Here is an 11,684-nt window from a genome sequence, read left to right as displayed (position 1 = left end):
GGGCAAGTAAATGCATTTAAATGCAGTAATTTATGTGTCCACTAGAGGGCAAATAAATGCATTTAAATGCAGTAATTTATGTGTCCACTAGACGGCAAATAAGTAATTTTAATGCAGTAATTTATGTGTCCACTAGAGGGCAAATAAATGCATTTAAAAACGTTATTGTATGTGTCCACTAGAGGGCAAATAAATGCATTTAAAAACGTTACTTTATGAGTCATGTATATATATATATATATATATATATATATATATATATATATATATATATATATATATATATATATATATATATATATATATATATATACATTGGATCATGGACCCTAGTGGTCTGTAGAGGACCTGCAGGTCTGGATCTGGACCCTAGTGGTCTGTAGAGGACCTGCAGGTCTGGATCTGGACCCTAGTGGTCTGTAGAGGACCTGCAGGTCTGGATCTGGACCCTAGTGGTCTGTAGAGGACCTGCAGGTCTGGATCTGGACCCTAGTGGTCTGTAGAGGACCTGCAGGTCTGGATCTGGACCCTAGTGGTCTGTAGAGGACCTGCAGGTCTGGATCTGGACCCTAGTGGTCTGTAGAGGACCTGCAGGTCTGGATCTGGACCTGCAGGTCTGGTTATGAAGATTGTTGGTATTTCCTGTCGTGTAAACAGGAAGTAACAGGGTGAGGATGTGGTTGTGGTTTTTAACACGTGTCAGTTTTCTTGATTTTGATGTTTTCACGTGTTATTACTTTGTTTTGTCCTAATTTCACTGCAAGACGTGTTTTGTTTTTTTACTTTTGGTTTGGTTTTGTTTTCCACAGAAACCCGGCCAGCCCTTCCTTCCCTTCCTGCCCAAACACGATTATTCATGACAGGAAACGTTTCATGGTTTTACAGTGATTTGATTTGTTGTTGATCAGGTTTTTTCCTCGGGGCTTCCCTCCCACCATCCGTCTGCTGCAGCTGACTCAGTCTGCTGAGATCCTCTCCACCAGAACCACGACCAGAACCAGGACCAGGACCAGGACCAGGACCAGGACCAGGACCAGGACCAGGACCAGGACCAGAACCAGAACCAGGACCAGGACCAGAACCAGGACCAGGACCAGAACCAGAACCAGGACCAGGACCAGGACCAGGACCAGATCTGCTGAGATCGTCTCCACCAAAGACCTGCAGGATGTACGGAGCGGTAAGTAGTTCCTCCCTGGTTCGGGTTTCCAGCCTAGTCCAGGATCTAGGGTTTCCACCTTTCAGAAATAGAAAAAAACGACGCCCCGATTTCAGCCGCGCAGGCGCCAAAAAAAGGGAACTCCCCAAAACTTCTAAACTGCATAGAAATTTATTTATTTTATATGAAAAAAACAAATGCTTTGATTTAAAGTTTAAAGTGCTTTAATAGCATTGAACTTGCATGACTGTACAGACAGACAACCATATAGCAACTGAAATATCCTCCTATGCTAATATGCTACGTAAGTCCACATCAGCCCAGATGTAGAATAAAGATACAGGTGAAGGATATGGTGTAAAAGTTGATTTTTTTCAATAATTCAACTCAAAAAATAAAGGCTTGAAATATCTCACTTTGAATGTAGTGGGAAATAATATATTTGTTTCACTTTTAGTTGAATTTACTACGAATAAAGTTTTGCAATATATTCAAATGTGTATTGGGTTTAGCCTGAGAATAAACTTAGTTAGGTTTTAAGAATCTAGATTGCTGGATTTTGACACTGCTGTAAGAATAACATCTTTTAGGAATTAATAATTGCTTTTTTTAAGGCTTAGGCATGATGATGTGACTGGTTAGGTTTAGGAAAACTCCACGGTTCCAACGCAAACCATCAAGACTTTCTTGTTCTGGGTCACAGGTTTCTCTGGTCTTCTTTTTCTGACATTTTCACACATTTTTCTTCGTAGACGACTCTGTATTCTCCCAGTCAGTAAATCTTAGGCCACGTTTCCACAGAGCCGGGTATTTACAAAAACTATACGTTTATAAAAATCCCATCATTTCCAGGAACCTGCATAAATATCTGTTAAGGTGCTATGAGCAGCCAAACCTACAGGGGGCAGTGTAACGAGAAGATAAAGTCATGCTAGCCAATCAGAATCCTGGAAAAAAACATCAACAAATGACACGAGTAACTTCCAGTTACTTCCAAGATGAACCAGAGTCTTTGGTTTGGAGTGACAGAGAAGTGGAGTTACTTTTAAGTGTGACGTTAAAATATAAAACAGGTAAAATACTAGAAAATATTGACGGTTACAAACTAATTGTAACCACAGGTGTCACTCATGACGCTGGTGACGTTTCTGTCTCATAATGTGACGTTCTGAAGCCTAAATGTCCGTTTCTCTCCGTTTACAAGCAAACGTGAAGACGGAGGTTTTAAAAATCTACACTTTGGCCGGAGTTTTCAGAAATGATGGTTTTTGGAGACTTTGAGCTTCGTTTTCGTGTAAACTAACGAATAAAACGCCTGAAAAAGCCACCGTTTTTGCTCCGTGTAAACGGGGCCTGACTCTGCAGGTTTGTGGTATGAACTTGTTCTGTGTGGGATTCCTGCTCCTCAGTGACTTTTTCCAGGAAACTGTACATATTTATTTGGACCTGAGCTTCTCCAACTCCGTCCAGGCTCCACACGTGGAAGTCCCGAGCCGCCAGTGCCTGGTGGAGATCCAGAACAAGAGCTCCTGCTGCTCCCTGACCGACCCTCGGTAAGTCCCAGCATGCATCTGGCTTCCAGTTGAGTCAGAAAGTTTAACCAGGGCTCGGCAACCCGGGGCTCTAGAGCCGCATGCAGCTCTTTAGCGTGGCCCTAGTGGTCGTAGTGACTAGGATCTACTACGATGTTTTGTTGGACACCAGAATAACTGGTGCCGTGTTTTTGCCTTTAAATATGTTTAAAGGTATGAAAACATTAAAGTTTTCAGTTATAATTGCATAAATTGTCTATATTTCATTACTTTATTTACTGTCTTGGGGTTACATTTGCATAAAAAGCTAAAAACCAAATTCTCAGAAATTAAAAACCGAAATACACCGAAAATGGAAAAAATAAAAACGGAATGTGGGGAAAACTAAGAGTGTTTCCTGGAGTGAGCAGGCCGCTTCAACCTGAGGAGTGAGTGGGCCGCTTCAACCTGAGGAGTGAGCAGGCTGCTTCAATCTGAGGAGTGAGCAGGCCGCTTCAACCTGAGGAGTGAGCGGGCTGCTTCAATCTGAGGAGTGAGCAGGCTGCTTCAATCTGAGGAGTGAGCGGGCTGCTTCAATCTGAGGAGTGAGCAGGCCGCTTCAACCTGAGGAGTGAGCAGGCCGCTTCAACCTGAGGAGTGAGCAGGCCGCTTCAACCTGAGGAGTGAGCAGGCCGCTTCAATCTGAGGAGTGAGCAGCTTCTTTTCACCAGACAGGGTGGGGTTTCTCTGGCCGGACGTAGCGCGTGAAAGGATCACGTTATTTTGGCCAGATCCCCCCATGTGTTGCCCCGGTTGTCCAGAGGGGGCAGTAGAGCCCAGGACTGTTGCATGTTTTTGTGAGGGTAGAGAACATTAGCTACCCAGGGGAACACAGGGAGAACATGCAAACTCCACACAGAAAGGCCCTTTAGCCAACCCCACCCAGGGTGCTGAAGTCATGGGGGAACTAACACGCACTTCAGCGCCCACAGCGTCCCCGGCAGGAAATGAACCCAGGACCTTCTTGCTGTGAGACGCTGCACTACCAGCTGCACCACCGTGCCCCGCTATGAATCAGATCGAATCTTGATAATCGATTCGGAATCTTAAGAATTGGAATCGAATCAATTCTCAACATTTGAATCGATCCCCAGGCCTAGATGTGACTGGTTAGGTTTGGGTTTGGGTCTGAGGGACTCTCCGGTAACGGTGTGTCTTGTGTCTCTTGTGTCTCTGGTGTCTCTTGTGTCTCTCTCTGGTGTCTCTTGTGTCTCTCTCTGGTGTCTCTCTCGTGTCTCTGGTGTCTCTCTCTTGTGTCTCTTGTGTCTCTCTCTGGTATCTCTCTCTTGTGTCTCTCATGTCTCTCTCTGGTGTCTCTCGTGTCTCTTGTGTCTCTCTCTTGTGTCTCTTGTGTCTCTCGTGTATCTCCTGTCCAGCGTCCACCTGGTCAGCGGCAGCAGCGAGGCTCCTCTGCCGCCGATGCTCAAGCCGTCCGAAGCCGGAAGCGCTCGCTTCGTAAAGTCGGTGGGGGCGCGCGGGTCGGTGGGCGTCTTCACCTACGACCTCGTCCACCAGTCCAGCAAACAGCACGGGGGCAAGATGGCCGTCATGTTCTCCGTCCCCTACGACTTCAACCTGTACTCCAACTGGTACGCCGTGGGGATGTTCGGCGGGGACCAGCCCTGCGATAAGGACCTGTACGAGCTGATGTACAAGGGCGGGGAGAAGGGCTTCGTCCGGGGCAAAGCTAAGGGGCCCGGGCTGACCCACAGGATGGACCGGGTCACCGTCAGGGCCACCATGTCCGACAGCTACCGGCCCGTCCTGAAGGTGGACGTCTGCGACAACTGACACCCTGTTTCAGACCAGTTACCCCAGTGCTGGAAAGGAATCTGTCAAAAATCATAAAGATTGTGCACTTGGTGACAAGTTTTTGATATTTGGTTATGGACCAAATTTAGGGGACCCGTCAAAATCTGCTGATTGACTTAATCCTTTCAAATAGGAAGGAAAACATTACTGCCTCTGCGGTCTTTGCACTTTGTTTTAGTGATCACTGTCTGTTGTATGTATACGCAGTTGTAAACGGGAAAAGTGCAGATGTTTCTCATGTTTGATCATTAAAGATTCTGTTCAGACGTGATGAAACAATAAACTCTGATCCAGTTTCAGCCTGGTGTGGTTTTTCTTGGTTGAATATCTCTCTACAAATCTAGAGCTCTTCAACATGTTGGAGAAACAGCAGCGTAACAAGACAAAGATCACATTTAAAAGGTTTTATTACTTAGTCATGTGATGCCGCCCGGTACAAACGTGTCGTTATCAGACGTGTTCAGGCCGAGTTAATTCAGCTCATTATCTGGCATCAAACCGGCACCTCAGGCGTCTCTGACGCTCCCTGGAGATGCAGGTGGAGGGGTCGGGCCACGCCCACTAGACCAGGCCACGCCCACCAGGTCGGGCCACACCCGCCAGCTGCCTGCAGGTGACCGCAACACAAAAAATAATACATAACCCCATTTCTTCTTCTGGCTCTCGACGAAGGCGGACGTTTTTCTGCTCATCTCCCTCCCTATCTGCCCTGCTGCTGCTTTTTGTCCTGTCTTGTCTTTCAGAGCCTCTCTTTTTCACTCCTCTGAAATTCTACAATCATGGAATTGATTAACTGGTCTCTCAGCACAATTGACCAAATTTTTGCGACGAGAAGTCAGGGGACAAGGGAGCCCTACTGCCCCGTGGGACATTTTTTGCCGGATACACAATGGATTCCTGGAAACATTCGAAACCGTTGTGCTTGGTGATTCTGTCTGTTGAGGACGTTGAAGATGCTTCATAATTGGATTTATGATCATAGGATTTCTTCTAATTGGAGTGGGGGGATTCCTAGTCTATCGGCAAACGCGTAAGTCGTCGACAGCTGTTCTGGCCCTTTCTGAGCTGCCGGACGTTGCTGAAGGATCAAGCAAGGTGATCAACGCTCAGACTTTAACGTTGGGGGAGCAAAGCCGTAAGCTGGATGCGATTCTTGAACAGAATCGCAGGCTAGCGGCGGTCTTTGAGCTTGTTGGCAAGATGGAGAAGACCTTGGAGAAGTTGGAAGCTCGGCTCTGCGTGAATTGATCACAAATTCGTCTGTTTGGAGTCGCCACTGAGGAAACAGAGACTTAAGGCAGACGGAAAAGTACTGAGGCTGCCTATTTTTCTCAATACATTTATTGAGAAAAACATTTGTCTATAATCTGACCTTGACTAGCTTGGCAGGCTGCTCCAGTCACAATCTCCCTGGTGGAATGTAAACAAGGGACTCTGCCCCCACTAGCCCTCCCTCTCTCCAGGAACATCTGTGGACCTGTTTCAGAACTGACCAACGTCTGATAACATCAAGGACATTGGCTGAGGAGTAGCTCTGTGGCGAAGTTTCACAGACTTGCCGCTCACACTTACCGATAAACACACCTCCCTGATTCTCAACGCCTTCCTGGGCCCCCCCTCTTATCAGCCCCCCCCCAAATGCAGTCTCCGGGTTTCGAGCGCCACAAAGCCGCAGCGATCACTTGGATGCACTGTGCCGGGATCCGGGCGTGTGGTACGCGTCAACGCAGACCACACGCCGTCACTGACGCCGTCACTGACGCCGTCACTGACGCCGTCACTGACGCCGTCACTGACGCCGTCACTGACGCCGTCACTGACCTGCACCTCCCGAAAATTGTAACTACTCGTCGAGGCGACGCAGACCACACGCAGACGGAGAGGCTGTGATTGGTTCGCTTGGTAGCAACGCATTTCCAGTGTTGTGCAACTCAGGTAGCTAAGCTGATCAGTTATCGAAGGCTATTAATGAATATTATTAATAATTATTAATAATTAATAAAGTCGACTATTTATCAAATTGTATTATCAAAATGATAATAATTATCGTATGGGGCACCACCCCGGGGCCTTAATCCAGGGAAAAATGATAACTCTCAGATGATTAAGGTTTAAGTATAGTATAATTGAAGGCGTGCAGTTCGAGCTCTGAGCTCTGTCAAACAAATCAGTTTGTGACCAAATCTTGTATGAAATAACAACAACCACTCATTAAAAATCAATCAGAATTTATTTACATACAGGTGTCAAAAGATGATAAACGCAACACCCCAAATAATTCTGATGGCACACTACGTATTATAAAACCATTAACTAACTAGAAAAACAACAATCAATAAAAATGAAATAAAAGTTAAATGCATGGAAGGTAAAAGGAATCAAAGCGATAATAAACACAATAACGAACACAATAATGATAATGTACAGTAATACGCATACGGTAATCTCATTAAACATAAATTCAGCTTTACACCGTTCTAACTGACTGATCGCCCAAACCCAACCTCACGTCTCCTCTGGATTCTGGATCTGGGCTGCGGGCTCTGTCGGTGGTGACCGGGTTCCTGCCGGGGGTTCCCGGTGTCAGAGAGTTCCGGTTCAGCTTTGATCCCACCGCCGATCGCTTCTGGCGGGGATGCTCCGATAGCGAGCGGTTCCTCAGTCTCTGGCCTGCTCCTAACTTAAAAAGAAAAGGGCAACAGTTGCTGCAGCGGCGCCTCACGCCGGCTCTCTGGTCCTGACCGCGGCCTCAACAACGGCCTCGTTGCGCACGGGGGGCCGGTTCCTCCCTCGGAACGTCGGCTCACGTCCCGTGTGTGTCGCCGGGCTGCGGGAGGGGTTCGCGGGTCCAAGGCTGGAGGTTCTACGGCGGGTTCTGGCGGAGCAGTCGTCCTGGACGGCACGGCCCCTGGTGTGGGAAAAGTGCTCGAAGTGAAGAAAGGAGTTAGCAGACAGAGAGAGTTGAGAGCGCAGCGCTCTGGTATCGGATTTTATGCCCGGCCTGTTAATGCAGGTCATGAACGGCTCCCTCCCCGCCCCAGGATCTCGGGGAAAAGGTGAGTAGATGCGGCAGCGGCTGCACCGTCGGCAGGAACGTCCGTTCGGTCCGCTGGCTGAGGGAGAGAGAGCGCTCGGCAGGACAGGAGTTTGAGTTCCGCAGGCTGCGTGACGTCACCAGCCCCTGGCCAGTGATTGGGTGCTCCCCGCTTTTGGGCTTGGGGGCGGTTTTACTCTGAGGGACAGTCCCCCCCCTTTCAGGACCCTCCACTGGTTTCCTGGGGGCTCCACTGCGTCTGAACCCCCCCTGGTGTCGTAACCCCAGGGGGTCTGTTCTCTGGTCCCTTTGCGTTGTCTTTTCCTTTGTTCCTCCAGGAACCCTGCTGATTTTGTGGGGCTTATGGGTCTGACCCCCCCCTGGTGTCGTAAACCCCATGGGGTCTGTTCTCTGGTCTGGAGTCATAAAACTCTGGCCCCAAGACGAAACCAAAGTCTTGCTTTCACTTGGAATTCATAATCCTGAAATATACATTTATAACAGTCCACATGATCACTGGGTTTGGTCCAACACCAGTTTCCGGTTTGAAGCAGTCGTGAACTTTCAGGGCTCTTTTCTTCGTGTATGTGTGATTTTTTTTGTTTGGTTTTTTGCACAATAGTTGTCCTTATCTCTTTCATTCACTGTGACTGGAAAAAGTTGGATAAACCATTCAGGAAAAGATCGCTAACTAGCGGTCACAGAAAGATATTATTTATGGACTTTCAATGGACAACAATAAACAACGATGACTTTCTGATTAATAATATCATAATTCTGGGTAAATTCCACAAATCCAAGTATATGAAAGTGAAACCTCGATTCTGTGTTTTCCATAACGAATTCCTTCACTTTTCTAAAGCCCTTAAACTCATGACAAAAAGAAATGAAATACAACTTTTGAACATAATTGTTGAATATAATTTATCGGATAAGCCCCTTCAATTATTTTCCTTTTTGTTTTTTGTTTTTTTTTTGTTTTAAATATTTTTATTGAACAAATAGTTTTCTTTTTTTTTTTTTTACCTTGTCTGCACACATATTAATGATTGATACCATGACGGTAGAAACCAAAGGTATATATATATATATATGTGCATTATTACTATATTTAAAATATATACATATATATACGCATACATATGTGTACACATACATAAATATACACATACAAACCCAGTGTTTTTTTTATTTTTTATTTTTTTGGGGGGGGGGGGGGGGGGTTGACGACATCCACTGCCAATCCAGGAAGCAGGAACACACGGAGACACACGTCAAGCACTGGAAATCAGCAACAAAAAACCACAAACAAAACACGAAACCGGCACGGAGCCAACCAAAACAACAACAGCAATCGACCTAAATCTTGATATCTGATCGCAGTCTGAGCTAAGCTACCGCTAACTAACCACAAAAACTACAGAGCAAGCATGCAGGTGAACAAGCCGGTGTATGTCTATGTGTGTGTATGCGTGTATGTATATGATCATGCGTGTGTGTGTGTGTGTGTGTGTATGTGTGTGTGTATGTATATGTTTGTGTGGCTGTGTATGTTTGTGCATATGTATGTGACTGAGTGGCTATATGTGTGTGTGTGTGTGTGTGTGTGTGTGTGTGTGTGTGTGTGTGTGTGTGTGTGTGTGTGTGTGTGTGTGTGTGTGTGTGTGTGTGTGTGTGTGTGTGGGGGGGGGGGGGGTGAGCAGCCCCGCTACCCGCGAGACCAGAGGCCGACACGGAAGAACCCGGAACCCAGGCCACCGGCAACCCCACAGAGGGGAGAAGCAGGAGGGAGGCAACCCACCGCCTGCGAGATCCCCCCCCCCCGGCGGCGGCCGTGGGGGCCCGCGGGCGGGGCCCCCACGGCGCGGAAAGAAGCAGCCAGGGATCCCACGGCGGCGGATCGCGACCCAGGCAAACCCCAGCCACCCGGTCCGTGCCGGACACGTGGCCAGGAGGCCCTCACCCTCCGGGCCAACGACCCCCACCCGGTAGGGGGCCATCCTGCCCGGAGAGACAGAGCTGCCCCAGCTGCCGACGCGGGCAGGTGCACCCGCCCCCACGAAAGTGGCCCTCCAAAACCAGAGGGGCGCCCCGCCGCGGAGGCAGCGGGCAGCGGGGGGGACCGGAGACGGGCCCGGAGAGAGGGAACCCCCCAACAAGGCGACACCCGCGCAGGCGCGACAACAGATGGCCCCAGACCCAGGCATCCCATTCATTCATCCATTCACCTAGCCGATACCTATACTAATAATAAGATATACTATACATAATAATAATAATAATAATAATAATAATAATAATAATAATAATAATAATAATAATAATAATAATAATAATAATAATAATAATAATAATAATAATAATAAACCTCCGCTAATGAATGAGCTTCGTTACGAGCTTTGATACAGACTGAGTGAATGAGGAAATGAAACAGTGTGTCTGACTCTGTAAGAGGGAGGAGACAGAGAGAAACGCAAGATTTGTTGAAGAAAACCTGCTCCCGACCAGGTTAGGTTCACAGAGATTAAATTACCTCTCTTTCTGAAACAGAAAACCCAGAGTTTCCCTCATCTCGGGATTAACATACTCAAGGTTTCCCAAATCCTGCTTTCTGAAACAGGGCCCTGGTGACCACTGACTTATTAAGTGTATTCTTAGGAACACATATACCTTCGATTTAAATAATCACTTATTACCCATAACTTAGTTTGGATCCTTCTTTGAGGTTGTACTGGCCAAGCAGTGTTTTAAATAAGGAAGGAGGGTAGGACTTCCGCTTGACTGCTGCCAAGACCAAACCCAAGTTGCTTGCTGTGATCCATTTTTGGCGATATGCTGACCTGTTATAAAGAAATCCAAAATAAGAGAGATAGTTCACATAGACCAGTGGTCACTAACCATGCTCTTGTTAGTATTTGATGATGATGATGATGTTGATGATGATGATGATGATGATGATGATGATGATGATGATGATGATGATGATGATGATGATGATAACAACAACAACAATCATAAAACAGCTGAAGCTTTTCAAGGGCTTGATGACAAGTTATTAATTAGAATCAGATGTAAAACATGCAGGGCAGTAGTTTTACAGGACCAGGGTTGGTGACCACTGACCTTGAAAGTTCTTGCTTAACAATTAGCATTAGTTACATGTAAAAATAATCTGACTCTCTGCAGTCAGCAGTTGCTACAATTTCTCAGTTTCTGAAAAGTTAAGCTGTTTCATTTACTAGTTTTGTAATGTTTCAGCTTGTATCTTGTTTTGTTTTTATAAATGCACTTTCCTACCACAATGCGTTCTTTGCCTGCCCAACTGTGGCTCTCTCTATCTGCTGCTTCTCCTGCTCATTGACTGCAAGTGATGACAATAAATAAAGAGCCTTGTCCTATTGGCTTGGCTATAACCTGGGTTGGTCAACAGCCCCTCAAAGGTCTTGATAGGGAGAGTCTATATTTAAAGTTAAGCAAACAGTTTTACAAACACAAATAGTTGATTTCCTTAAAGAGGACATGAAACACTGTTCAATATGAGTGTGGTGTGTGGATATCTGTCATCATGGCATTTATCAGGAAACAACATCTGATCAGGAAATGGGTTGAGAAAATCTGACAGCTTAAAACTATATTAAATTGATTGAAAACTTATATAATGTGTTAGCTGAATTGAGCGGAATCCCTTCCTTATTAATGTCATGTGTTAAACTATAACTATTTAACGCTGTGAAAAAAGTTTTGCAGCCAACTCAAATGAAATTCATGTTATATTTCAGAGCCATATCTTACCCAAGATGAAACAAACCAGACTCATATTAAACAGTGTTTCATGTCCTCTGTAATAGTTAGTGACCACATAGTGAATACAAAACATATTTCAATTAAAGCAGACAGTCTGATATCTATAATATCAAAGTACAAAAGACACAAGTCGTACCTGAGGAGTTTCTGGGCTCAAAATCCATCCCATTCCAGTAAAACGCCCAAGCTGTGACAGGGATGCCCGTACACAGTCCTTGTCCTCCTGGGTGACAGATCTTTTTATTCCAGCTGAAATCATATTATGACGTGTTATGAGTGTACAGTATATTACCACCGTTTGATG

The 11,684-nt window shown here is 46.1% G+C and overlaps 1 protein-coding gene across 1 annotated transcript; it reads left to right on the top strand.

Annotated features, from left to right (window-relative positions):
* Positions 1-914: 914 nt before the first annotated feature.
* On the top strand, positions 915-4,592 carry LOC133462678 (DELTA-sagatoxin-Srs1a-like). The gene is made up of 3 exons (XM_061744042.1): positions 915-1,180; positions 2,630-2,712; positions 4,107-4,592. The coding sequence occupies exons 1-3, from the start codon at positions 1,169-1,171 to the stop codon at positions 4,519-4,521; spliced, it is 510 nt and encodes a 169-aa protein (XP_061600026.1). The 5' UTR covers positions 915-1,168; the 3' UTR covers positions 4,522-4,592.
* The last annotated feature ends 7,092 nt before the right edge of the window (positions 4,593-11,684 follow it).

The sequence above is a fragment of the Cololabis saira genome, chromosome 16 (genome assembly GCF_033807715.1).
Source record: "Cololabis saira isolate AMF1-May2022 chromosome 16, fColSai1.1, whole genome shotgun sequence".
NCBI lineage: Eukaryota > Metazoa > Chordata > Actinopteri > Beloniformes > Belonidae > Cololabis > Cololabis saira.
The sequence above is the reverse complement of the archived record's forward strand: the minus strand, read 5'-3'. Positions and strand labels throughout refer to the sequence as shown.